The 27,435-nt window shown below is 58.5% G+C and overlaps 1 protein-coding gene across 5 annotated transcripts in view; it reads right to left on the bottom strand.

Moving 5' to 3' along the window:
* Positions 1-226: 226 nt before the first annotated feature.
* Positions 227-27,435, bottom strand: part of KCNT1 (potassium sodium-activated channel subfamily T member 1) — a 58,970-nt gene continuing 31,761 nt past the window's right edge. The window contains exons 1-31 of one of the 5 annotated variants that reach the window (XM_068413839.1): positions 25,578-25,617; positions 21,309-21,388; positions 19,788-19,887; positions 19,176-19,232; positions 18,787-18,835; positions 18,191-18,250; positions 17,302-17,376; positions 16,901-16,984; positions 16,316-16,410; positions 15,934-16,114; positions 15,674-15,838; positions 15,304-15,440; positions 15,029-15,092; positions 14,497-14,605; positions 13,887-13,995; positions 12,983-13,132; positions 12,589-12,827; positions 10,510-10,726; positions 9,502-9,607; positions 9,250-9,422; positions 8,961-9,032; positions 8,541-8,675; positions 8,165-8,276; positions 7,842-7,943; positions 7,561-7,644; positions 7,039-7,167; positions 6,823-6,843; positions 6,037-6,340; positions 4,119-4,181; positions 1,238-1,322; positions 227-766 (exon numbers count right to left, since the gene is read on the bottom strand). In XM_068413839.1, coding sequence (XP_068269940.1) covers positions 646-766; positions 1,238-1,322; positions 4,119-4,181; positions 6,037-6,340; positions 6,823-6,843; positions 7,039-7,167; positions 7,561-7,644; positions 7,842-7,943; positions 8,165-8,276; positions 8,541-8,675; positions 8,961-9,032; positions 9,250-9,422; positions 9,502-9,607; positions 10,510-10,726; positions 12,589-12,827; positions 12,983-13,132; positions 13,887-13,995; positions 14,497-14,605; positions 15,029-15,092; positions 15,304-15,440; positions 15,674-15,838; positions 15,934-16,114; positions 16,316-16,410; positions 16,901-16,984; positions 17,302-17,376; positions 18,191-18,250; positions 18,787-18,835; positions 19,176-19,232; positions 19,788-19,887; positions 21,309-21,388; positions 25,578-25,579 — 3,480 coding nt within the window. In that variant the 5' untranslated portion in view covers positions 25,580-25,617 and the 3' untranslated portion in view covers positions 227-645. Of the gene's footprint in view, positions 767-1,237; positions 1,323-4,118; positions 4,182-6,036; positions 6,341-6,822; positions 6,844-7,038; positions 7,168-7,560; positions 7,645-7,841; positions 7,944-8,164; positions 8,277-8,540; positions 8,676-8,960; positions 9,033-9,249; positions 9,423-9,501; positions 9,608-10,509; positions 10,727-12,588; positions 12,828-12,982; positions 13,133-13,886; positions 13,996-14,496; positions 14,606-15,028; positions 15,093-15,303; positions 15,441-15,673; positions 15,839-15,933; positions 16,115-16,315; positions 16,411-16,900; positions 16,985-17,301; positions 17,377-18,190; positions 18,251-18,786; positions 18,836-19,175; positions 19,233-19,787; positions 19,888-21,308; positions 21,389-25,577; positions 25,618-27,435 lie in introns of those variants that run through there. The other 4 variants (XM_068413835.1, XM_068413837.1, XM_068413836.1 and 1 more) reach the window with 4 other exon arrangements.

The following is a 27,435-nucleotide window of genomic DNA, read 5'->3' as shown; positions in this document are numbered from 1 at the left end:
GGCACGGGGGGGCCGGGCAGAACCCACTGCCTTTAACGGTGTCCATCACCCCGTCCCATCCCATCCATCCCACGGCTGCCGGCGCATCCTTCCCTGCCTCCCGGCCAGCTCCCAGCGCTCCTCCCATCACCACCCGTCCCAGAAACCAACAGAGGATGAAAAACATGAGTTGGGTGAAAGAGCAGAAGTTTGGGTACCCCAGGGGATACCCAGCGAAGGAGGAGGGTTTTGGTGCAGTTTTGCTCATGTATTGACAAGCCCCATCAAATGCAATGGACCTGCATCATCTGGGGATTATTTTAAACACAGTCCTGCTCACACAGGGTCATTTGTTGTCCGGGTCTCAGCCATGTCCCACCAGCACCAGCAAAGACTTTCTCACTAGTTGCGGTATTTGTAGAAAAAGTTAAAAGCCGCGGGGTGCACAACCCTCCCCGCCGTTGGTCTGTCCGGCTGTCCCATCCCTCCCGTCCCTCCGGGCATCCCTTCACGGCGCAAAGCCAGGCTAGGCATCGCCTTCCCCCGGGGCGACAGGCACCCGCGGGCAGCAGCAGCCTTCCCCTTGGGCTGGCCGTCCTCTTCATCACTGCCTCTCCCTGGAGCCCACTGGCCCCCGGCAGCGGCGTGGGGCAGGGAGGGGGCTGCTCAGAGCTGGGTCTCGTCACGTGTTTCGGGGTTGCAGGGGCCCAGCTTGTTACTGCAGCTGCTCTTGCGGCTGTGGCCATCATTGGCCACGTGGGCCAGCGGGTCGGAGCGGATCAGGTACCTGCGGAGCAGAGCCTTGTTACACCACTGGGATGCCCCCCCCTCCCCCATGGCAGTGGGGAGCTGGGCAAACCCTAAAGTGGTATCTGGCCCATCTTTGGGGCTGGACATGTGGGGATGCCCCTTGGCGTGGCAGCCATTAAAATAATTAGGAGTTATCCATTAAAATAATTAGGAGTTATCTCTCCTGGTGCTGGACAGTGGCACAAGCCAAGGGAAAGGCTCCGCGCCGCTGGCCAGAGCAGCAATGAGCAAAGCCGGGGCTGGGGCCGTTTGGGCACCGCTCAGGAATGCAGGGAGGGGACTAGCAAAAACCACAGGTCGTTATGAGAACTCATGGAAAGCAACGCAATGGGGGCAGCCCACGGCATGGGGCAGGGCTAGGGGCATGGGGAGCGCTCCTGCCCGGGGGAAAGCCCAGCTGAGGGGCTCCGTGTCCCAGGGAACGCGGGCGGGCGGGGGCAGCACCTACACGATGTCGTTGAGCTCCAGCCGTGTGTCTGGGGGGGGATTGATCAGGACGTAGGACAACGTGTTCTGGTGGTCGTTCATCTCATCTGCGAGAGGAGGGGAAAGGGTTAGTGAGAGACACCCCAATGGACACCCCAATGGACACCCCGCTGGCCCTCGCTCCTGCAGCCCCGCCGCAGTGTCCCCAAGCACCTGGCTCTAAGGGTCACAGTTCATCCTCAAGGACCACAAATGGGTCCCTTCACTGGGCGAGGCCATGGGCAACAGCGTTGCCACCAGGAGAGCACCAACAGCATTGCTGCCACCTCCCTCCGTGCCTCCTCAGCCGCTCCCCCACCCTGCACAGCCCAGGGGACTGGCAGACGTAACTCTTCAAAATCCCCGCTCCCCCTCCCGAAGAAAGTACGGTGTCTTACCTTGGATCAGTGCAAAAAAGGGAAGAGGTTAGTCTTGCCACGTTAGGTACCGCACAACGACTCCAACCACCGGGGCAGGGCAGCTGAAGCCCCCCCGGGCCGCCCGAGCGCTCTGCCCAATTCTCCCCTTCGTGAATGACTTAATTTAGCGTCATCCAGCACCAGGATTTAGCTCAACGTTTGCTTCTTTCTCCAGCCCAAGGGAACCCACCTCCGTGGAGTTTCAGAGCCATCGATGCTGTTTGGGGACAGCTCTAAACTACGGTGACCTCCCAGGAGGGCTCAGGGCCACCGAGAGCTGCACCCATGGGTGCTGCGCAGGGCAAAGGGACGGCCTCGAGGCTGGGGGAGGCCCCCGCGCTTTCCGAAATAGCTGAGAACAAGATCATGGGTGAAATGAATGGGGGGTGCAAGGCTGCGGGCGGCCGGGGAGGGGGGGGGAGCGGCAACAAGTGACACCATTTACAGACAGAGTGACCGGGTGCGGATGGACAGGATGGGGGGACGGACAGACGGACATGAGGAGCAGCGTGATGAGCGCGGCGGGCCCCCAGCTCGCTGCAAGGCTTGGCACTGGGACGCCTCCCGGGTGGTCAGAAAGGCCCCTCTGAGCGGCATCAGGGCACACGAGCTGTTTGCTGATCTCGGACGGTCAGAGCTCGGTCTGGTGGGCAGCGGGGCCGGGGACCGGCCACTGGCACAGGCGGCAGGACACGCGCCAAGGCCCCCCCAAATAAATGCACCCGCAGATGCACAATAGCCCCAGGCACGGGGTGGGTGGCTAAGCCAGCCCATGGGTGAGGAGTACCACTGCTCTTCGGCCTCAGGAGGGGGATGAAACCTCCGAAGTGGGGCTTTTCTCCAGCCAGGAGATGAGCCACAGCAGCTCAAGCCACCGCAGCCGCCTGGCCTGGCACTCTGGACAGGGATGCACACAGGTCCCCCCCGGGCTGGGCTCACCGTTCACGTTCAGGGCATCCCCACGGCTGGACCACGCCGGTACCACGCACAGTGGTGCTCGCAGGGGGACACGAGACCCTTGTTTTGCTGCTCAGACACTTCCCTGGCACCGCAGCCAGCAGAGGACAGGGAGGTGCCGTGCTGGACCCCCCGACCCGTGCTGGGGTGCCCAGCCCCAGGCGCTGGCCGGTCCCTCAAGCCGCCAGAGAGCTTTGGCCGTCCCAGCGCTCAGCCTTACAGCGAGGCAGGGACAGGGGGTGGCAATGCTGGGGCACGGGTGGCACACGGACCCTGGGACGCGGCAGGAGACACGGGGTTTGCCATGACGGGGAGGCGGGGAAGGGCCGTGGCTGGCGGCAGGGTGCCCTGCTCCATGGAAGCCCCTTTTCCTGACCCCCGTGCAGCCCGGCCGGGCACTGCCAACCCCACCGGGTATATTGCCATCCCATCCCCACGGCACGGCTCGGCCCAGCACCACCCACCAGCGATGGATTTTGGGGGGAGCCCTGGCTGAGCTCCAGCTCCCGCCCCAGGCAGCCCCTGGCAGCGATGCCGCCGTGTTGGACGCTCCCCCATGGGGTCCCAGGGCTCAGCGGGCGCCTGGGGTGCAGCCACGGTGCCGGGTCCCTCTGCGGCAGGACACGGGTCCCTGCTCAGCCCCAGCTCTTCTGCGGGACAAGGAGATGCCAGCGGGGGCTGAGCTCTGCCCAGCACCCACAGGCCAGCTGGCAATATACTCGCTGGCCCAGGGCTTCCATGAGCCCCAGCTGGGGCTGCTGCTCTGATGAAGGACACACACAGTTTATAGGAAAACGCCAACTTTTCACCTTAAGCACGGGCTAGCAAAGCCTAAACCACAGCTAGGTCAGGCTACTGCTAACCTCGGGGCTGCTGCAGCAAAAAGGGGCCTTTCCAGAGCACTTTACACCCCTGCGTAAAGGTGTAAATGGGGTGATGACCCTGCAGCTCCAACGAGGTGCCCCGGGGTGTCCGCAGAATGCCCAGCCCAGCACCCCGGGTTAGAAACCAGGGGCTGTCCAGGGGCGCAAAGGGAGGCTGGCGAAGGGCTCCCCAAGGGCTGCCCTGCCCCACGCGTGGTGCAGGGACGAAGGGGCTGGTGCAGGAGCCCCAGCACCTCATGGCAGTACATGCCACGTCGTCCTCCACGACTCCCCTCCTCACATCACCGCTGGCTTTGCAGACCAAAACCCCCTTGCAGGGCGATGGAGGGAGGGTTTCTCTCAATGACAGCCCCAGGCTGCGATCTCCCTGTACAAACTCAACTAGAAAAGGGTTCCCTGAGGTTTATCTCCCTGACTCCTGCGTCTGCACCACCACCACAGGACAGTCTTTTGTTTTCCAACGTCCCCACAACAAACTGGTGCTTGAAAGGCTCAGGTATCTAAGGTGAAAACGGGCAAGGGGGTGGGTTGGGCTCAGCTGGCATGATCTTGTTGTACGCTGCACGCCGTGAGTCACGCAGGACTCCCAGGGAAAGGGAATTACCTTGCAAATATCCCAGGTTTACCCGATTCATCACATCACTGGCTGTTAAATTTGCTACATCCTCTACAGAACATACAGGGAAAGGCACAGACATAAACAGAGAGAGAGAGAGAGGTCAGCAAGCCATGGTTCGGCCAGTATCAGAGACGAGCTCCTGCGCTGCAGCAATAAAATGAGCAAAAGAAAAAGGGAAGAAGGCAGAGCAACGTGTTCTTCCAAAACGCCGGGGGTGTCCAGACGGTGACACATGGTGACAACACAGCCAGCCACAGAGCCCAGGGAGCTGCTGGTCCCCCCCTGTGCCCAACGCCCCGGTCCTGGCTGTGCCCACCCGCCCCAACGGGTCCTACACCCCTCGCTGCCTCTTCGCCCGCCGGACCCCCCTGGTTTGCTCCAGCCAAAATCTGCCGGATCGGCCGGGAGAAGGATGTGAGCTCTGACGCTAACCCAGCCAGGGGTGCCCCAGCACCCCGGGGGGCCCCTGGGGATGCTCAGCTGAGGCCATACAGATGGGGACAGGGCCTCCGTCCCCTGAGCCCTCCCTGCCACAGCTCCTGCTTTGGGGTGCGGGCTGTGCTTAGGGTGCACCCCATTTCCCACCTTCCCACGCCCAGCAGCTGCGTAACTCAGGTTGTTAGGGTGGTGAATGCCATCAGCTCTGCTCGGGGCTCTGCGACAGAGCTGCAGGGAGCTGGAGGTCCCCCCAAAACAGCACCAGAACCTTCTGGGGCTGGTAATGTAGGAAAACAGAGAGAGAGGGGGGGATACACCACTGCAAGCCCTCACCTGGCATGGGCCCCTCTGCCCTGCCACTAGCCGGGTCCCCTGCCCCCTCCCTGGGGAGTTGGCCGATGCCCCCCGCCAGCCCCTTCGCCCCCCACTCTAATCCCCCTCCTGCGCTGCATCACTTTGCATTTTCTCCTCCTCTTTCACATGCCTAAAGGGCTGCGAGGGAGAAGCCAAGATGGGAGAGGAGGAATCCTCCTTCTGCCTCCCGAAATGGGCTCCCATCCCTGCTGGGGCACGGTGCCAGCCTGCGTGTGGGCAGGGGCTGGCGCGGGGCGGATGGACGCTCTTGGAGGATGGAGCAAACAGGCAGCAGCACAGGATGGCTTAAAAGAAAGAAAAGGAAAAAAAGAAAACCAACCAAACCAACCAAGGAAGCTGTGGGCTACAGACTTTGTCGTAACCAAGGAATCACCTGGGGAGACACAGACGCCAGCACCGACGGGGGGGTGAGAAGCTTCACGAGAAACGCGGCTGCACAGAGGGACCCTGAGCGCTGCGGACGCCCCGGGGCCGGTGACACTAGTTTCACACGCGATGAAGCAAAACGCTCAGCCCTGTAGCTACCGAAATGTTTCCCGTGGAAGAGTTTTACGGAGGATTAAAGTCTATAACAAGAGGGGTTTGCGCCAGCTGATGGGGCTTCGCCTCTCCCTGCCGCACCAGAGGGGCTCTCGGGCAGAAGGGTTTGTGACTTGGGGTCAGCGTGTCCTGAACCACCGTCCCTGCAGGGCCAGAAAGCAGCGGGGCACGCGGGGCATCGCACGGCAGCGTGCAGTCCGGCTGCAGGCAAGAAGGGAGAGTTACTCTGCTGCTGTGAACTCCTGCCTGGACCCGTCCCAGGGCCTCGAAACGGGGGTAGCAGGCGAGGTGGGGGGCTCTGCGCTGCAGGACCCCAGCCTCGAACGCGCTCGTCTGCAGAAGCACAAGCAAGCCAGGGAATGAGGTGCTGCTCGGCGCGGGGCCTGGCAGCGCCTGCAGGGTTAGGCTTGGTGCAGGGTTAGGCTTGGCATAGGGATAGGCTTGGCAGGGGGACAGGCTCACCTTGGGGTTAGGCTCAGCACAGGGTTACCTGAGGAGCCCGCGAGCGGGATGCACCGCGGCAGAGAAGCGCAAACCGCACGGCACTTACCGTACCCGGTGGTGGGCAAGCCCAAGTGCTTCATACGGTTCTTGACGAGCTCGGAAAGCTCCTGCCTCTCGGAGCGGCGGTACAGGCTGAGGCGCTGCTGGTTGATCCACTCGGCCGTCTTGCCGGCGTGCTTGTTGCCCTTCCTGCTCAGCCTGCGCGCCCACTGCATGCTCTTGCGCCGCAGCAGCGGGTGCTCGGACTGGTCGCTGGAGCACGAGTTCCTGTGGTGGCTCGTCTTGATGCCCCAGTGCTCCTTGACGTCCTTCGTGTCCTCGCAGTCCTCGACGTTGATTGAGATCTGTGACTGGAAGCCCAGCAGGTCACGGGGGGGTACCAAAAAGAGCCTGTCCTATCCCTGATGGGGTGGGATCTCTCCCGGGGTGGGATCTCTACCTCCTTCCTCTGTCCCACACATCATCTCTGAGCTGCTAAAACCTCCCGTCCAGCAGCTTTGGGATAAGCGCTGTCAAGTGGGGTCTAATGGGCACCAGACACCTCTCACGTGGTTGTCTAAGGGACAGCCGTGCCCTCGTCTCCCTCTCTCCTCTCACAGCAGACGTGCTGCCACATCCCCGACACAGCAATCCCCACTGGCGAGCAGAAATTTATTAACGAAGCAGTTTAAAGCATCTCTAAGAAAGAGGCAGGTGGCGTTTAATTACACGGCACGTTTCAGCTCCCTGTAGCTGCTTCCCACCAAGCCACTTGCCCGCGGGCCAGCCTCTGGGTCGGGGGCAGCGCTGGCAGCCGGGGTGATGCCCAGTGGTGGGGTCCGGGGGCACTCACCTGTGCTCTGATGTCGTGGGGCTGCAGTGGGGGAAAAGGAAGGAAAAACACAGCGTCAGGCCAGCAAACGGGCAGCCCTGCAGTGCCACGTCCCCCCCCGCACCCCGGTGCCATGCGGCACTGCAGAGAACCCCCCCTGCCTGCCCGCAGAGACGGGCACACACACCCAGCCTACCCGCCTGGGCAACCAGGACACCGCCACCACCACGCCCCTACCTCGGAGGTAGCGAACATGTGCGACTCCGTCCTGTAAATCCCGATGGGAATCTCCGCGCTGGAGGAGCAGAGCTTCTGGAAGAGGCGGCCGTACGTCCGGATCCACAGGTCATCTTCAGTGATCTTCATCTGAGCAACAGAGGACAAACATCAAGCGCCCTGTGCTGTGCAGAGCCCGCTGAGGAGCACCTCGGGGCTGCTCCTGAGCTTCACCCAGCTCAGCCATGTCAGCCCCAAAAGCGTGATGGACTCCACAAAAAGACCAGGGGCAATTCCCGACCCCAGCCTTCAGAATGGGGACTTTGGTCCTTGGCAGTTCTTGGGCTTTTGGGCTCTTGGTAGTGCTGAGGTTCCCCACACACGATGCAGGGGAGCAATGACCTGGCATGTTCTGCCCAATGTTGTCTCCCCGACATTCCCTGGGAGAGGGGAACCCTCCACCCCCATGTGCAAGGTGACAGACCCCACCAGACCCACCATGACTTGGCCCAATGGTTTCACCCCACAGGGACTGGTACCTACCGCACAGAGGTAGCCGGAGCCAGGCGTCGTGTCGAGACCCAGCAGCAACCGCGTGATGGTGATCATGTAGTCCTTCACGAACGACTGGGGGGAGACATTTGGGCAGGAAGCCAGAGAAAAGGTTAGCTCGGTTAGTCACTGGGAGACGCAAAGGGGCGGCTGCACCTGCAGCATTGCATCACCCAGAGCCCCTTGGGGACACCCCCCAGGGTGCTCCAGCCCATGACAGCAGCCGCGGCCATGTGGGGGGCTCCCCGCAGCCCCTCGCCAAGAGCTCTCACCTGGTAGAGCAGCGTGTCCAGCATGCTGATGCTGAAGACCCTCCCGGCCGCGAAGGGCAGCCGGAACATGAAGGCCAGGTTGGAGCCGTTCTCTCGCTCTTTCTGGAAGAGGAAGGGGAGATGTCAGTGCCCGCAGGGTCTCGTTCACATCCTTGCAGGGCGCATGCACATGCGCCGGTGCCTGGTTCAGGTTTGCTGCAAGTTATCTCGGGTAGATGCACACTAACTGTGGCAGCTGCAGCATGCCGAAGAGCACAGGGCCTTGAGGAGTTCAAATGTAGTCACTCTCAGCACTGACTTCCCAAGAGAAGACCTTCACTTACCTTTTCTAGCTTGGAAAGGGCAAGAGAGTAACTGTCCTTTGCTCTGAACTGCATGAACCTCATGTTGGAGGGGTGGGTCAGCTCTGTGATAATGCTGAGGCTGGGGAAGAGCCTGCAATGGAAAGGGACCTGTTGTCCTGCAGCTCACTCAGAAGTGAGAGGACTCCCTGCATTTAAACCTGAGGAAGACCAAAACCATCCCTGTGCCTGTCTGAGGTCAGAAATAGCCAATTAGACACTGTCTCCTAGAGTAAGGCCGACTGCAGATGTGTCCCACCGCCCACAGCCACCACCCCAGCCACCAGCACCCTTCCCAGTCTTGTCTCTAGCAGAGGTAAGGGGCCATGACGGAGCCAGGGCAGCGGTCACCCCTCACCTGAACATGGTCTGGACGTTGACAATCGTCTTTGCATCCGCCATGTAGTCCTCCTCGGCGCTCATCGTGCTCTCCTTGTCCACAACCACCAGGTTGTCGGCGTAGATGATGCCACACTGCAGCAAGCTGTCCAGGCTGGGCAGTTCCCAAAGAGAAGAGCGCAGGGTCAGCCCTTGGAAACGACACAGGGAAGCAGCACGCTGCAACATGCAGCGCTAGAGCAAGCCCAGGCTGCTCCCAACCACCAGCTCTTCGCCTGCCCCCATCTACCGGGGGGGTTCGACAACCCGAGAAGCCAAGGGTGGGCTCAGCTCTACAGTACCAACCCTGGGGCTTCTCATGGGATGACCCAAAAGTCTTGGCTGGGGTAAATGCAACACATTTAGGCATCACTGTACAGCCACACGCGTAAACACCTACTTGTCGATCGTGCCCTCCATGTAGTAAACCATGGGAAAACAACAGATGGCTTCCAGAAAGTGGTGCTCGGGCCTGGAGGAAGAGCAACAGAGAGCAAGGTGGTTCAGCAAGCCCACGGGGCAAAGACAGACACAAAACCCACACAGGAGTCCCCAGGGCCAACATCAGCCGAGGTACCCAACAGCGGCACTGCCAGTCCCCCACGCTCCCATCCCCACGGCACGAGGTGCCCATGAAGCCACAGGGGAGGGCTCGGTGCGATGGCAAACATCCACAGAGAAGTACTTGCTTGTTGTCCAGCAGCAACACGATTGGGTTCAACTCTTTGCGGGACCGATAGTAGGCACGAAGGGGGACAATGAAGTTATAGAGTCCGTTCCCAGCCGTCTCCGCCGAAACGATAATCAGTTTGTTCTTGAACCCGTAGGCTTTGGCATCTTCAAAGCTGTTGTGCTTGCAGCCCTGCGCGGTGGGAGGCAGCGCAGGGACTCAGAGCGCGGCTCTCGGCCACCCCAGGCAGCCGCACGCAGCCCCATCGTACCTTGTCCAGCCTCAGGCAGCAGAAAGGGGCTTTCTCGGGTAAAAGGTGGCACAGAGTCGGGGAGCTGCCGATGTAGGGGGAGTTCGGTGGGTAGCCCTTCACGTACCTGCAGCAGAGAGAAGATCCAGCAGCGTGAAGACACGGGGAGAGCTTCCCCCACACACAACACCCAGATGCTGGGAAAAACGTTTAAAAGCAGCAGACCCGGGGCTCAAGCACATCACTGGGAAATGCTTTGCAAAACTCTCCTGCAGCAGCTGGAAATTTTCCAAAATACACATATTTAGGAACCATTTTTGCTGTGCAAAGGGTCATGAGATTACAAACAGGCAGCGTTCCCAGCACGGGTGGAGAAGGCAGCAGATAGGACCATTGAGTGCAGCTGAAGGGAGACAGGACAGTGGGCTCCAGGAGGGGAGGGCGATGCGGAGCCATATAAAGAAGCAAAAAAATCTCATGGTCCACTTTTACAGTTTGTTTTTGTGAACAGATGCTTTAAAAAAATCACCATTTGTATTTTTGATAGAAGCAGAAATTTCATTTAAAGGGCAGCTACAAGTGGACATGAATTAAAAGCCAATTAGTGTGTTTGCAGACACTCGGTAAACTCCCCACATCGCTGTGACAGCATCCAAACAGGGAACCAGTAAAGCAAGGGCTTATCTGGCCATCGTAAACTAACAGCTTTAAAGCTGGAGTAAATATTTATTTCACATTTTTTTATTTATGTGCAATGGAGAACAGGATCCTCTTCACATCGGTGAGTGAAGGGAGGCGAGAGGACCGAGGGAACAACCCTACCCATCCCCAGCAGGGGCTGGCTCAGTGCAACCTCTCTGATACCCAGAGGAATATCGTCATACCCCACGTTGCAGATGTTGGTGCACCCAGAAAAAGCCGAGAGAGGCTCAGCCTGAGCGTCCCTCAGGCACCACTGAACATCCATCATTTACAATGGTCCCCGTCTCTCTGACACAAGGGACAGCTCAAACAAAGGCAGCGACTCACTCCACAACCGCCGACCCCTCCTCGTCCGACTGCGTCATCTCGTCCTCCGACTGGTCGCTGAGCAGGTCGCAGGGCAGCAGGGCCGAGGTGTCGGCCAGCTCGAGGACGGGCGCGATGCTGGGCCGGCGGTTGCCCGAGCCGTTCTCCGCCGGCAGCGCCAGCTTGCTGCTGTTAGCGGGGCGGCACTCCGCGTTCTGCAGGTCCATGGCCACTGTACCTGGACACAGCGGGGAGGGAACAGCAAACACGCTATGAGGAGGTGAACGTCAGCAAAGCATCATGGAAAAGCATCCTGCCCCGGCGGTCCTGCACGGGGACGAGGTGGAGCACGCGGGACCGTGCATCGTGCCTGTTCAACACAACCCGTATGAAGCAAACCCGGTCATAGAATGGGAGGGGTTGGAAGGGACCTCTGGAGATCATCAAGTCCAACCCCCCTGCCAGAGCAGGGCCAATCTAGGGCAGGTTACACAGGAACGCATCCAGATGGGTCTTGAAAGTCTCCAGAGGAGACTCCACAACCTCTCTGGGGAGCCTGTTCCAGTGCTCTGTAACCCTTACAGTAAAGAAGTTTTTCCTCATGTTGAGGTTGAACTTCCTGTGCTCCAGCTTGCATCCATTGCCCCTTGTCCTATCACAGGGCACAAGCGAAAAGAGGTTGCCCCTTTCCTCTTGACACTCAGCCCTCATATTTATACACATTAATCAGATCCCCTCTCAGTCTTGTCTTCTCCAGACTAAAAAGCCCCAGGTCTCTCAACCTTTCCTCCTAAGGCAGGTGTTCCAGTCCCTTCATCATCCTCATAGCCCTCTGTTGGACTCTCTCCGGTAGATCTCTGTCCCTCTTGAACTGGGGAGCCCAGAACTGAACACAATACTCCAGGTGAGGTCTCATCAGGGTAGAGTAGAGGGGGAGGAGGACCTCCCTCGATCTGCTGGACACACTCTTCTTAATGCACCCCAGGATCCCATTGGCCTTCTTGGCCCCAAGGGCACATTGCTGTCCCATGGATAACTTGTTGTCCACCAGGACTCCAAGGTCCTTCTCCACGGAGCTGCTCTCTAGCAGATCGCCTCCTAACCTGCACTGGTGCATTTTATTACTCCTTCCCCAGTGCAGGACTCTGCGGTCACAGGCAGTGCTGGCACAGCACCCACCAGCTACCTCCACCTGGGCATCACCCCGTGGAGCATCGCCCCGGGCACAGCTCAGACTGCTCCCATGGCAGGTGCAGGCTGCTGGCCCCCAGGAGCATCCCCCTGCCTGTCCCCCCACCACGGCCACCTCCCGCTGAGGCTCTCAGCTGAGTCTTGACCAAACAGTGATTTTTAGATGCTCACGGACGCGGGGAGCTCCCCAGCAAGCACAGCCCGGGCGCTGGGCTCGCCGGGCACCGCTGCCCTGCTTGCACTCAGGCGATTTCTCTCCCTCTCGTTACTCTTTGCCAAAGGTCCCTCTGTGAACGAGCCACGGACCGAGAGCACTGACAAACGCTGCTCAGCAAAGTGCTTTGTGCCTTGCTGGGGGATAATCTATGCAAATCGCTGCTCCTGAGTACAAACGCATAAATTACTCGCCTGAAACACAATCTGCTCGTGTGGTGCAGCCTCTCCAGGCAGCCCCAAAACTCACTTTCCCCAGACACAAGCTGGAAGTAATGACTCGTGGTATTTTTTATTTGCAAAAATGCGCCGCTCGCTGCAGAGCAAACTACGCTCTTTGTCAGGCCGTGAGGCATAAACGTGATTTAGGATGCGGCCAACGACATCTATTCTCGCAGCCAAGGCTTGGGGGATTTATGCAAATACTGTTAATGATAATGGACATCACAAGCTTTAATAATTATGTCTGAGCTTGCTGAGAGCACCCAGGGTACAAGGAGAAGCGTGTTTTACTGGCGAGGTGACCAGGATGGGGAATGGAAAGGGATTTTCAGTGGCTCCCAGCAATAGCCAGGCGGGGGCATGGCAAGGAGTTTGCAAAATAAAACCAAACCTGGGGAAGGAGATGAAACCAAACCTGGGGAAGGATCCTGCCCTCCAGGGAGCCCCCCTGCCCCACCGAGCCCCCCGACTCACCCATGCTGGCGATGATGCTGTGCACAGGCAGGCGGGACGGGCCGTCGTAGGTGCCTCTCCTCGCAAAGCCCTTCTTCTTCTGCTTCTCCTCCTGCTTGAAGATGAAGGCGGAGTTCTCCTCCTTGGTGATGTTGATGTAGAAGCAGGTGTCGGATGCTGCCATGATGTGCCGTGGGCCGGGGTTCAGCAGGATGCTCTTGTTCTCCTCCCTCCGGATGCCGATCAGACAGACGCCGTACCTGTGCCGGGAGCACGGCGTGGGCATTCACAGCTGGAGAAACCCCTCTTGGGGCTTTGTCCCTGCACGAAGGACCTCGCAGCACCCTCCAGCCCCAGCCCCGCAGGGATGCAGACTGGCCGATACCCCCTGCCCATCGTTCCCCCCTGCCCTCACTTCTTGTGCGCGTGGAAGGCGGCGTAGGTGAAGCTCTTCCCCTCGTACTCCATGAAGAACTTGCTGTCGCCCATCCGGATGTGGTAGACCTCGTTGCCCGAGCAGCGCCCGTACATCCGCTGCCACTGCTCCGGGGACTCCTGGCCCTCCCTGCAACGACAGCACCAGTGTGGCGGGATGGGACCCCCCCAGTGCTGGGATGGGACCCCTCCAGTGCCAGGATGGGACCCCCCGACACCAGCCAGCTCCCGGGGCAGAGCTGCATGGCCCAAGTGCTCATAAGTGCTGAAGCTGCCATGTAGACCAGCAGCAGTGGGATTACAGCGATGCATCTCCACGAGCTGCTGGTGTTTGCTGGCTGAGGACGAGCTCATTTTCATTTTTAAGTGACTTTTTCTTTACCGAGGGTTCCCGGGGGGTGCAGAGGCAGGGTTCAGAGCCCGTGTCAGCAAACAGCTCTGAGCATGGGGCGAGAGTCACCTGGCAATGATGTGCCATAACTCTTCTGATGGCGCTTTACCCAAAATTCAGGCATTTCTGACTGGCCAAGGAGCGCAGGACCCACACCACCTCCTTACCGGGCTGGCGGAGCTCCTGCCAGCTGTGCTGTGCGTAAACCCACCAAACTGCCCGCAGGGTCCCGGTTTGCTCGGGCTGGGAACTAACCTTCCCACCAGTGGGACCACGCCAGTATAAAGAAGACATTTTTGTTCCCAGTCTCTGGAAGCTGGTGTTGGCCAGCCCAGCTGCACTGCTATGTTCCCCCTATGATATTGGCTTTTGCTCCTGGCCTGGCTGGGGGTCTCAGGTCCCACTGTGCTCCCCCAGACCCCCACCCTCTCCCCCTGGGCCCAGAGCCCCCGGTTCTGCTGTCCCTCCGTGCTTGGGCAGGGGGAGCACTCACTGCCCGCGGGAGGTGTGCACCAGCAGCGTGATGAGGGTGGAGGTGGCGGGGCAGACGCAGTTCAGCGCCAGCATGGCGTATTTGCACTCCTCTTCGCAGACGACGTGATCTGAAAGGCAGAGGGGACAGTCACAGGGGGACGGATGGGTTCCTCAGCCCCAGGGATGCCCGGGGATGCGGTAATTTTGGGGTGGTGTTGGGGGCTGGGTGCTTCCTCCTCCTCCTGCCAGTTCAGGAGGGCTTTCAGCCCATCAACAGCCCATGGGGAACACCATGCACGGGATTAATGCAGGCAGGAAAACAGGGATGCAGGCTGGAAACCAGCCAGGTGGACACCAGGCCACTGATGCTACTAGGTCCATGGGGACACACACCCAAGCACATATAGGACTGGTGTGTCCACACACAGCCCGTCCCGGGGCAGCCCGGAACCTGCTCTCCCCTATAATATCCTAAAATATCTTCCAGCAAACAGGAGGAGTCTCAGCACCAGATCACGGACTCCTCCAAGATGGAAACACCGCTGGAAACATCCGTGACAGCAGGAAAGACAGCCCAGGCCACCGAAGCGAGCAGTGCTGCCCGCCGCCGCGCGGCCCCTCCGACTCACCGGCAAACTTGACGTGAAACTTGTTTTCAGGCTTTAAGATCTGAACATAGAGAGGACAGTTCGGAGCAAAGTCTTTCACAGCCCAGGCTCTCAGGATGGTCTGGTGGTCCTAGCCGAGGAAAGAGCAAGAGCTACTTGTCTGATGGCTTATTTTCCCCAGCGCTTCTACACCCGGGATGAACTGCAAAGCACCCGGCCACCGTGGAGACGTACGGAGGCTCCAACACCCGCTGCTAACGGGTGATAACTGCCCTCCCCTGCTCCCCAAAACCCAGCACCGATGGGAAACGAACAGCAGAAGGAAGATGAGCCTGCAGGGGCTCAACCAGCAGCGTACTGCTGCGTGTTCCCGTGCCATCCCCGTGTTACTCCATGGTCACTCCCTGCCCACGGGGACCCTTGGGCAGCTTCGCCCCAGCTGCCTCCTGGCACGCTCCTGTGCTGGGCAGAGCCGAGACTCAACAATCACCCCAGTCCCTTTGGGCTGAGGAGTGAACAATCCCCAACCGTGCCACCCCCAGGCCTGGCTTACCGCCGCGGTGCGGTCCACCTCGTTCCGGCTGCTGAGAATGAAGCAGGCTTCACCGTTGTCCATCCTGCAGACAAAGAGCAGCGACCCCATGAATTGCCTGGGCCAGCAAGGGCACTGCCAGCCCCTCTCCAAATCCCAGCGAAGGCATGCAGGGATGCCCATCACCATGCATCTGGGCTGACACTACTGGAGACCCTCCTCCATGGCTCCAAGGCCTGCGGGCAGCTCAGCAGGACCCGCCTCGCCGTGGATGTGCAGCATGGCCCTCTGCTCACTTGGCTCTCATGAGGTCCTGGTCCTTCAGCGCGGAGCCCTGGAGGTAGATCACTCGCTGCGACCACAGAGGGATCTGCAGGACCCGCCGCACCTGGATATCCATCTCCGTTGGGCAAAGTATCACCACGTAGTAATCCTGGAAGAGAGACGCTCGTGTGGGTCGGCAGCTGGCGGTCCCCGCTTGTCACCTCTCCTTGACCTGCTTCCCTGTGCCGGGCTGGATGGCTTTTACCTCATTCTTTGCCACATCCCCTGTAGCTGGGCAGGGCGCTCACCACCAGCACTGAGCCGGCCGTGGCCAGCAAGGCTGCGAGCCCGGCAAGGGCAAGCGTTGACCGAGCACAACGCGCCAACACGCCTGGTCCTCACCTGCAGGCGTGGGTGGGCGTAAAACTCGTTGAGGAAGTCCATGAGGAGATCGATCTTGAGGGAACTGACACAAAGGACGACGTGTTTCTCCGTCTGGGCACGGTGACGGCTGTAGTTACCTCCTGACTTCTGCCGCTCCATCCACAGGTAGACGAGCTCCTCGAACTGCAAACGAAGGCAGAGAGCTGATGTCCCCATCGGCAGGGCTGCCCGGGTGCGGGCTCTGCATCCCTCTCCATCCTCGGCTGCGCAGGTCTAACCTGGAGCGGCAGCACGACCAGGGCGACGCAAATCATTATCACGACGAGGAGCTGTGACGGCCAGATCTTTGGTGTCACGTCTCCGTAACCCACGGTGGAAAAGGTGACGATGCAGAAATAGAAGGACTTGAAGAGGGAGAGCTTCTCACCTGCTCTTTCTAAATGCTGGATGCCACAGGTCCTGACGGGAGAAAGCACACGTGGCAGCGAGTGCTGCCCTGCCCACGACACAGGCAGGGCCCGCAGTGCCCTGGGAATGCCACCCCACCTCCCCCTCCTGTAAGCCCTGCGAGAGCCCAGCACCCCCAGTCCCCCCTGGACACGCAAAGCTGATTTCCTTGGATGAAGAAGGCGGCTTAGTGAAACGAAGAGCAACACTCACCCCGTGAAAACGAGACACAGGAGGGTGCAGATCAGAATGAGCACCTGGTTAAACATCGCAGACTGGGTCCTTTGTATGGCTCGGTGCAGGTCGTTCTGGGAAGAGAGGAGAAGACTCACCAGCTCAGGGAGGCTGAGGGTAAAGTGCTCCTCCAAGTACCAGCTTCTGGCTTGCTGGCCCCAGCAATGCCCTCGCAGATGGAGATCAGGCCAGAATTTGGCCCTTGAAAAGGGGTGTGCATTTCTGTGAGCAGGTCTGGGCTCTGCTGCCGGCAGAGACAGCTCAAGCGGGCACGTGGGAATGGCTGGAATATCTCATCCTGCTATAACACCATATCCCGGGGACAGCTGGAGGCCGTCCCTGTCAATACGCAGCCAACAGAGTCAACGTGGCTCAGACAGCGAAGGGCTCCTGCTCCGTGGCAGGTCACAGCCCAGCATCACCGGCTGGCAAAGCCTCCCCTCCCACCAGCCCCGGCACGGCTGCACGCACCGAGCACCGACAACCTGCCCGAGGGCTCCGCTCCCGGCATCCCCAGGGCAGAGGGACCAGGGCCAAAGGGGTGGGATGCGGCTGGTCACTCACGATCATGTTCTCCAGGGCGTACTTGGCCAGCCAGCAGTTCAGAAACACAGGAATGAACAAATTCCGCAAAGGAGGCCAGAATATCTACGAAAGCAAGAGTTACTCGCAGAAAAATCCATGCTCTTTATCAAAAAACGTTATAAACAGCCAATTCAAGCCCTGTTGGGGAAGATCCATCTCCAAACTAAGCACCTGCAGAGGCTGCCACCGACAGCAGGAGTAGCTGAAAAGGGAGAATGCTCCAGAGAAAGTCATTATGTTGAAAAATATTGACGAAAAAAAATTTCCTGCCAGCTTTAAATACTGCTTGGGCAGAAATCCATTTTTCTTTATTTCGCCACCACAACTACAGTACTTGTTAAACTTAAAGCTGCTTTAAAATGTCACTGGGAAACACTCACTGTGATAATAAATGGCACCGTGTTGATCATCTCAAGGATGAATGAAATGCGAAAAATCTGTTCCCAGATGTTCCCCTGAGGAATTAAAAGCAAATAATCATTAAATATGCTTTAAAATCTGCCAAATGGTAATTAGAAAGCTCCCACTCTGCCACAGACCCTGCTAGATGGGGGAAGTACGCCAGAGCAGCCAGAGATGCTCCGGTTTCCCTGTGGGACAGACGCGGTGCTGGTGGCAGCAGCACCTTCCCCAACTGCTCGGTCCTTTCCACAGCCATGACGTCCCTCTGTCCCCCACTGCTGCTGCCCAAAGCCAGGGGACAACAACGCCCTGTGCAAGGACAGGGAATGGGACGGCTAGCACTCAGCCCGGGCGGGTGACACAGGGTCCGAGCCTTTTCTGCCAACTGTCCCAGGGACCCCGAGGAGATGCCATTTGTTAAGGTCCCTTTTCTTGGCCGTTTTAAGGGGCTTTGATCCAAAGGAGCCAGCCTGTGCCTCTCCCCTCCGGCTCGGAGTAGTACCCGCTCCCTCCGGAGGCAGCAGACCTCGGCACGAGCAGGGGTCACGCCGCCCAGCTCAGCTCCAGGTCCTCAACCTCAGGAAACTCAGCGTGCGTCAATTTGGCCCCCTATAAAAGCAGCGACCCTCTGTAAACCAGGTCTGAATTTAAAGGCAGGTGGAAAAAAGAAGAGATCCCCCAGCTCTGCTCCGCCAAACGCTCATCCAGCGGCCCGAGGGGGAACGAGAAAGGAAAACAGCCGCAGCCAGCTGAGACGGCGCCGAGACAAACGTCCTCTCAGGACGCTTCAGGCTTCAGACAGCTCAAAGACAGAGCAATGAACCCACGCCAGGGGCCAGCCCCAGCCCGCCCGCCCCGGGCACCTACCTTGTAGCTGAGATAGATGAGCAGCATGGTCTCCAGAAAGCTGATCAACGCTATGCTGACCTGCAGGGACAGACAGGCAGAGGCTGCCGAGGGCTCGTCCCACACACCGCCGGTCAACCAAAACCCTTGCCGAGTTCCCCTGCCCCACCACGAGCAGCCCGGGGTACCACAGACCGTCCCGGCACCCGTCTGGGTCAGCCATGAGCATCTGCCCCGTGCCAGCAATGGGCACGCAGGCAGCACCGAGCAGGAGCCGATGGGCGCCCAACCCTCCTGTAAGCAATTCCCCAGGCAGCCGCCCAGCCTGAAACCAGCCCATTACCGGTACGGCTGCACCCCAGCTGGGGAGGAGCTGAGCCAGCCTCATGGTTTTATCTTCCTACAGCTTCTCCTCGCCTCTTGGCCCCCAGGATTTTCACTCAGGGCCACACGGCTGCTCCCAGCAGGAGCCCCAGCTCATTTTCTGCTCACCCCAGAGAGCCCGTTGCCCCTCGCTGTTGCAGGCAGAGGATGCCCAGAGACATGCTGGCAGCAGAGCTCAAACCCCAGCTCCTGCTGTGCTCCTGCACGACCATGCCCGAGGGCTGGGCACTCACCTGCACAGCCCACAGCGGCATTTTTCTATCCACCCAGAAGATGTGTGACCTGCAAAGAAAATTCAAAACGGATCTAAACTGCAGCCCAACTCACAGCACCTTTACCCGCCACCGAATGCAAACCCGAGGCCATCACTGATGCAGGATCCAGCACAGGACTCGTACTGGTGTTCCTTACTGCCCAGTTTGTTCAGGCAGCCTCTGCACTGGGAATAAGCCATTCCCAAGGGTGCAGCCAGAGGCACTTGTCAATTGCTTTGATCCTGGGATGTGGCTCCGCATCCCTCGAGCAGCCCCGTGACCAACAACTGGCCATGAGGGGCTGCCAGCACTAGCCACGTCCATCCCTGCAGAGCCAGAGCCCAGCACTGGAGCAACTCTTGACTCACCAGTTTATCTGCGTGGACTGGTTGAACGCCGTGTAATTCTGCTTTTCGCATTCCCAGCTAGAAGAGAAAGACAAAGCAGGGGAGAGCAGTCAGCGGGTGATTAATTCCCTTAGCTCTTGAAAAAAAAAACCCCACACTGTACGTGAGCTAAACAAAGCAAGGACATATTAAAAATAGGCTTATACTGAAACCCAGAGCAAAGCTGATGTATGTAATCATCTGCCACCTCGGGGATCTAAATGGCAAACCATATTTCCTTCCCAGACGCTTCAATGGGATTTAGCATAAGTGTCTTCAAGGGCGTCAGGATTCAGAAAGCACTGGCATAGTGATGCCCTGCAGTCGTGTGCCTGAGGCCACGTGTGCCCCTGACTCTTAGAGCCAGACACCGTTTGGAAATGAATGTGATGCTGAATTTTTCCACCTCCCCGTGTGCCATGCAGGGCCAGCGGATGCCCACACGCCTGTCCACGGGGTTTGAGCAGGGAGCAAAGCCCACCAGACTGGCAAGTGTGGCTAAATTACCAATTCAAAGAGCTGGAGTGGGAAAAACCACCCGTTGTGCATCCTCCCAGCAGCCACGCGTGGCTGCGCCCCGGCAGCAGCACTCACCAGCCTATGCCCTCCTCCGGGTTGTCGAGCAGGACGCGGACGATGTACAGGAGGCAGGTGAGCAGCTTCAGCGAGAAGTTGAAGAGCCGGATCCTCAGGCCTGTGGCAGAGGGGAGCATGGCGTGGGCCAGGCAGTGTGCCCTGGGCACCCCATGTGCCCTGTGCATCCCATGTGCCCTGTGCATCCCATGTGCCCTGGGCACCCCATGCATCCCATGTGCCCCATGCAACCTGTGCATCCCATGAGCCCCGGGCACCCCATGCACCCCATGTGTCTTGGGCACCCCATGTGCTTCCCATGTGCCCTGGGTACCACATGTGCCCTGTGCATCCCATGTGCCCGGGACACCCCATGCACCCTGTGCACCCCATGCACCCTGTGTATCCCATGTGTCCTGGGCACCCCATGTGCACCCATGTGCCCTGGGCACCCCATGTGCACCCCGAAACACAGCCTCTTTAGTTTCCCAGGAGCTTTGCAGGGCCCCTTGCACCGCAGGAGCCCGCTGAGCCCCAGGGGAGCTGCAGGAGCCCCAGCACAGCACACGAATGTTGCTCACGCTTTGCCCGAGGCTCTACGCGTCCTACCCAGTATCAAATACATAGGAGACTGATACAGAAATAAATAACGATGAGTCAGCTCCTTGCTGGCCCCAATAGATGTGACAGACAAACGCGGGAGCTGCTGGAGCACATCCCCCTCATCAGAGGGCATCCACTGAAAAGCAGCAGACAGGCAGGGCCAGGGCTCCGCTCGCTGTGCTGCAAACAGCTCGTGGGAGGAGGGACGGCGAGCAAAAGCTGCTGCTTCATCCGCTCTCCCTCCCCAACCAGTTCATTGGGTTATTACTCAAATTTCAAGTGAGAAATCCATCACATTTTCATTAAAAAACTTTCCCGTGGGCACCCTGTTGTGCTGCTCTCCAGCTTTTTAACAAGACGACAGGATGCAGGGAGGAAAAGAAAATGTGAATTTATATATTAACAAGCCGACTCCCTCCAGACAGCTAACGACATCTCGGAGAAAGAAAATAAAAACACCATTCGTCAAGTGGAGGCTAATCCGGCTGGCTGAAGCAGGAGGGGTAACTCACAGCCTGCCCCAGCTGTCCCCACAGCCGCTGACCTCCCTGCGGGCACGGGGAGCATCGTTGGCTCCGTGGTGGGGACATTTGCTCCCTGACCCCCCCAGGCAGCTCCTGGCACCCACTTTGCTCCCAGTCAATTCATCCCAACTGGTTCCCTTGCTGTGTTTGTCCCCAGCGAGCAAAGGTGGCAGGCAGCATCCCCTCCTCCCCGTGCAACCGCATCCCCCCAAACCACGTTGGCCAACACCCAACAGAAAGGCCAACGGGCAGCAGCAGCCCTTGGCTGGGCAGCCAGCGCGGGGGACACGTGGGGAAGCAGCCACCAGTGGATGGCAACGGCTCCTCATCCCGCAAGGACGGAGCATGGCTCTGGGTTGGGGCCGGGTTGGGTTTGTCCCAACAGGCACTTGGGCTCCACGCATGGAGCACTCACTCGATCGCTGGTTTTTGATGAAGAAGAGCTTCAGCCGCTCCTTGAAGGTGTTTTCATTCACGTAGAACTCGACCTGCACCCTGTGGGGAAAGCGCCCAGAGGAGCCCGTCAGTGGAGCGGGAGGTCAGACCCAGAGCCCCCCCCCAGAGCACTGTCCCCCCCATCCTGGCTGAGTGACCCCCCAGAGCAGCCCCTGGGCTCAGCCCTGGGGTCCCAACTGGACCAAATCCCTGGTACCACTAGCCATGAGCACCAAGACGTGGTGCACCGACAAACACCAAAGCAGCAGATGGGACCCATGGGGTCAGGTCTGTTTTGGGTTAAGGGCTTTGCTTTCATTCACATGCAACCAGCTGACACCACACTTGCAAACTTCTCCTTTCCCACACGCTTTGCAGTGCTCAAAGCCTCTCAGAAAAGCGGTGGCCTTGGAGCAGGCTCCCCCAGCAATGCTTCACTGCTCCAATCCTCTGTGGCTGCAGCAGAGCAGGAGCCAGCGAGGGTGACGTCCCGGGTACACCCATGCCCTGGCTCCGGGTAGGAGCAACGTTCAGCATCGAAGCTGTTAAAAAACAAATCTGATCTAAAAGGAGAAAATTTCCCTTTGTTGCTAAGATACCACATTCGGCCATTCCAGAAAAACCCAGGAGGTGCCAACCAACTCCGAGTGTCACTTGGCATTTGAAGCCACCGGTGGCTCGTGTCACCGGGACCAGGCGCCGTGGCAGGGAGCTGCCCGTGGGGGAACTCACAGAAACCAGCCCAGAGGAGCCGCAGGTGAAACCACAAACGCCCCGTCCACCCCTGCGACCACCATGGGCACTTCTCCATCTCCAGCTGCTCCCGTCGCATCAGTGACCCCCCGCCGCAGCCCTCCTGCGCCACGTGGGTGCCCACGACCACGCGGACGGGGCAAAGCCTCGCCGAGGCTGGAGGTGCCTCGCCACGGATGCCAGCGGGGTCTGGGATCAAGCACGCCTGGATTAAGGGTGTGAAGGCAAAACTGGTCCCTGCTCAGCTCATCTGCCACCCGCCTCTCCCGTTACCTTACAAGCGCCCGCAGCCCTTCGCAAACTCATTCACACCAGGCAGGGCCATAAATCACACTCCTGCCTGCTAAGAGCAGGCTAAAGGGATTGTTTCCTGATGCTGTAGACTCCGAGCAGGACAAAGTCTGTTCATTAGTGTTACAGCTGATGATGGAGTTAAGCGCAATGAATCAGCTGTTTCCCCTATTTCACTGTGTTCAACAAGTCTCTTAACTAAGTGCTACTATTATAACTATTTTTTTAACCACTTAGAAGAAGGTCATCAAGACCACGTTAATCAGGCATATTACCAAGCCAAGGCACAGACCAAGACTGTCACAATGACAGTCATTAAATCTACCACCCCATTTTATTTCGTCTGTGCGACCCCCATGCACGCGCGGAGCCAGCTCCAGCCGAGCATGAAGCCTGGCACACACCACCGGGACGTGATTTATTGGAAAGCAGCTGCTACTCGCTGACAACAGAGGGATAAACAAATATTTACAGAGCGTTAATGCCGAGCTGATCGGGTAGCAAATTAGGAAAAGGTTTCATGAGACCCTCAGTGCTCAGGAGTCCCTTGTCCTCCGACGCAGGCTGGTACCCACCGGCACCTGCTGGCATTTCAGAGCCAGCCTGACCGCTCGTGGGGAAACCACTTGGCATGTAAAAAGCATGGCACACCCTTGGGAGCTCCTCGGGGCTTCTCGTGGACTCCCTTATCAGGTTGAAAAGTCAGGTTTTTAATTTACAAGGCTCTTATGTACAAAAACCAAATGCACAGAGAGAAACCCATCACACCAGGCATGATAGCTGGGGTAAAACTTTACATGGGCTACCAAACTTTGCCTGCAGGGACATCTTGTCCCCATAGATGTAGCCAGAGAGGAAAGAAATCAGGAGCCTTAACTGGGAAGCAAACACAGAATCAGTAAGGTTGGCAGAGCCCTCTGGGATCATGGAGTCCAACCACTGCCCTGACACCACCATGTCAACTAGACCATGGCACTAAGTGCCATGTCCAGTCTTTTCTTAAACCCCTCCAGAGATGGTGACTCCACCACCTCCCTGGGCAGCCCCTTCCAATGGCTAATGACCCCTGCTGAGAAGAAATTCTTCCTAATGTCCAACCTGAACCTCCCCTGGTGAAGCTTGAGGCTGTGTCCTCTTGTCCTGTCGCTAGTTGCCTGGGAGAAGAGGCCGACTCCCACTTCACTACAACCTCCCTTCAGGTAGTTGTAGACTGCAATAGCAAACACACCTGAGGTGGCAGCAGCAGGGTGTCACCAAGAGCACACCTCACCCCAAATGTCCCCAGCTGACAGCAGCAGGGACCAGAGCTGAGCCTGTGTCTCCCCTGGGGCCCCGATGCTCACGGGGACCGGCCAGCCTAGGGGCAGGGAGGGCGGCCGGCGGGGCTTTGCACCGAACCTGGTGCGTGGTCACCAGCCACACCAGGCATGAGAAGGGAGCGGGGAGGTGGGTGGGTGACCACGGACCCTGCTGCGGGGACCACGAGGTGGGTGCTGGCTGCACAGACAGCGAGCAGGAGGATTGACGAGCACGATGCCTTAGGAGCAAGCAGCCATAAAGGCAGAGCTTCGTAAGCGCAGCTTTAACACGTGTTAAAATTAATCATTTCCAAAGCCAGACTTGGCAAAGAATTTATCTGTGTCAGGGCATAAATCAGCTGCCCCAGCTGCTCACAACGCTGCACACAGAAGCTAATTGCTCCTTCTCCTCATTAAAAATGCGCGGGAAATGGTAGGAACTGGCCATCAGCTCCGTCGCGAGCGCTGGGCACCCAATCCATCAGAGCCCCTGGGGATCAAGCGCTTCGAGGAGAGGGAGACCTCAGGGAGCATGATTCCTCTCCCAGACATTCGCTTCCGTACCAAAGAAACAAACAGCAATATAAATCTCTGTCGGCAGACAGATGGTTTGCTGATCTATAGCACTGCAGCCCACCGCGAGACTGTGGATATAAACGCTGACGGATAAAAGCACTGAATGATTAGAAGAGATCTAACTTTTAATGACAAAGTAGCCCCTGCATTCATCCATCATAACGGCTGCAGGAAGAAGAAACACTTGGAAAGCAACTGAAGCAGATCTTGGAGGGAGAAAAGGGTGTTTATCACTGCAAAGAGATGAAGGAATAAAGGCTCGTAGGAAGAACGTGTTCCCGTGGCAGACAACCTGCCCTCGCTGCTTTCTGGGCTGAGCCCCTGGGGCCATATGGGATCCTGGCGATGCCCCCCTGAGCCCCCGTGGGGTGACCGTCCCACGGGGCTTCTGTCTGGGGGAGGAGGGAGGGCAGAGGGAGGGCTCGGCGTGATGGGGACCAGGACAACCTCCTGTCCGACAGCCCGTGGCAGGCGCCAGCTCAGCCCAGCACCCCAGAGCCGACCCACGGCTGAGCGGGTGATGGTTTTTACCAGGCAGCAGCAACCACCAGAAAGTATCAAAGCTCCTACTCCACTTCCAGCTGAGGGAAGGAGATTATATCATCTAAAACATACCCTTTAATTTTGTTGTCAAGAAGTTAACTTCAAATAAAAAAATCAAGCTAAACTCCCGACCGCATTAACCGCCCCAAAACACACACCCCAGCAGGCTCTGCCTTCCCAGCAGCGCAGCCAAGCTGGGTCATTCAAACCACCCCCTCCCCAGTGCCATGGCCGGGCATCCCACCACCCCAGCATCCCACCACCCCAGTATCCCACCAGGCTGGGCAGCCCCGAGGGGCACAGGCAGCACATCGCTCCCCCGCCTCACCCCAGCCATGCAGATAATCATCACCGTACAAGTTTAGTTACAAGCCCTCTGCTTGGAACTATAATTACTGCTATTATGCACTTCATAATGTCTGAGCAATTTAATTTTCTTCGCTTGGTTATTTATTGTACTTCACTAATCTAAGATTAGAGGAGATGTGTTCTAAGATGACGAGCTCCTGTAAAAAGACCCAATAGTTTGTTGGGAAAAGTGCAGGATGCAAGAGCAGGATGAGCACAGCCCAGCTCACCGGCACGAAAATAGCCACTGAGGAGCCCAGCCCCAGCTCCATGCTTGTACCCTCCCCAGGAGCTGGCGATAAACACGCTCCACTTAAAGACAAAAACCCCACAACCCATCAGAACACACGGACAGCCCCTCACCAGGGCTCACCCGCAGCGCAGGCAGGGATGGGGGGACGGAGATGTACCCCCGAGCTCTGCGTCCCCCGGAGACTTACATGGGCACTTGGGCGCCGGTGGCTCCTCTCTGGTCCCTGCAGCATGTGACAGGCCCTGGGGAACAGCCTGAAAACTGAGACGGCTCCAAAATGCCCTGTCCAGCCAAGGGAGCGAGCTGCCACCCCTGCGCTGGGATGCTGCCAAAGCCTCCCCGCTGCCCTGCTGCTTCCCAGAAAAGGACTTACGTGCCCAGGGTGCTTCTGCTCTGTTTTATAAGAGAGACTTCTTGCTGTGAGAAGTGTGTCTTCAAATAAATATGGCTCTTGAAAGACAAGAAAACACCTTAGCATCTCTCTGCAGCTCCAGTCCCTGCTCTCACGCTCTGGCTGGGTGGGAAATGCCGTTCTTGTCCCAGGAAATGTCTCAAGAAACTTCCCCCATCACATAGTGGTGTCTCCATTCAGCCCCCACCAGGGCTAAACCATAACCAGCTGTTCTATCACACAAGACCCCTCCCCAGCTGAGAAAGGGAACTGGGAAAAGGAGGGAGACTCGGGGGTTGAAACAAACAGATTTAATAAAATAAGAAAACCAATATCAATGCTAACACAAAAGACACAAAGTTATACTCACCCCATAGAGTGGTGCCAAGTCCCTCCAGGGATCACAACCAGAGAGGAGAGCAGGGCAAAGAGCCCCCATCCCCCCCAGCTTCCCCATTTATGGTGACCCTGACGTTAATGTCCCAGCACACACCTGGGGCAGCCGCCCTGGGTTTAACTGCTCAAGGCCTTGATCACCAGCCCACAGCTGGGCACACACTGAAACAACATGGAACAGAAAAGTGATTCTGTAAATTTTATCCCCACAAAACCAGGACAAGCGGGATGCAAATGAGACTCTTCAGAGATTTTGGGGGGGTGAACAACAAAACCCCAGAAATCTCTGCAGTCTGGTGGCTGCCAACACCCACCTCTGCCCAAGTGAGACCCCGCTTCATCCCCCCGCTCCAGCTCAGACCCGAGGGCCATCAGGGGAAGCTGAGCAGAGGCCAAAGTCCTCCCCAAATAAACCACTGACCCAGCCTGAAGCTCAGATACCTGCTGATGGCAACCACATGAACTGCCCAGGCACACCTCCAGCCGCTGCCAGCCCTCCTGACGCCGTGTGGAGACACTCTTTCCCTTTTCCCACCGTTTTTTTGATGGTAACAGGCGTTCAGGTACAGCAAGATGACACCGAGTGAGCTTTGGTGCTGCCCACACCACCTCTGCGATCCACTCCTTTGCCACCCTCCATCTCTCCCGGGGCAGCTACGGCCCTTCCCACCAGAGCTCCTGGCTCACTGGCGCGACGAGCCGCTCCCAGCACACGGGTTTGGGATGGTAAGGGGGCACAGACATATGGCTGTGCACGTACAGAAACCCTGGGCGCCTGCCAAGGCACGGAACAGGGAACAGGCTGCCCCCGCACTCAATAAGCAGTAATTGAACAATTACTCAAAGGAGGAGGGCTGGGGGGTTCAACAAGGCTGTACGGGCTCAGCGCTTCGGCTTCGAAACCGCACGGGGCTGCACGGCTCCAGGGGAGCATCTCCTGCTGCAGCCCCGCTGTCCCCTGCAACCCGCTGTCCCCTGCATCCCTGCTGTCCCCTGCATCCCCGCTGGCCCCTGCAGCCCCACCAGCACCGTGCCAGGAGCTTCCCTCCGCGAGTATCTCACCTTCTCCAGGGGGTTAGCGATCAGCCCCTGACATCTCCTGCTGCAGCAGCTTCTGGCACGTTTTTAAACAAGAAAGCACAAAGCAACCAGAGAGGGATGGGGAGCTGGGGCATCGCCTGCCTCTCCCTGCTTTGGGGGGCAGAGCCACCCCAGCCAACACTGCCGACCCGCAGAGCGAAGGGGAGAGGGGAGACGT

Source organism: Nyctibius grandis, chromosome 16 (assembly GCF_013368605.1).
Source record: "Nyctibius grandis isolate bNycGra1 chromosome 16, bNycGra1.pri, whole genome shotgun sequence".
Taxonomy (NCBI): Eukaryota; Metazoa; Chordata; class Aves; order Nyctibiiformes; family Nyctibiidae; genus Nyctibius; species Nyctibius grandis.
The sequence above is the reverse complement of the archived record's forward strand: the minus strand, read 5'-3'. Positions and strand labels throughout refer to the sequence as shown.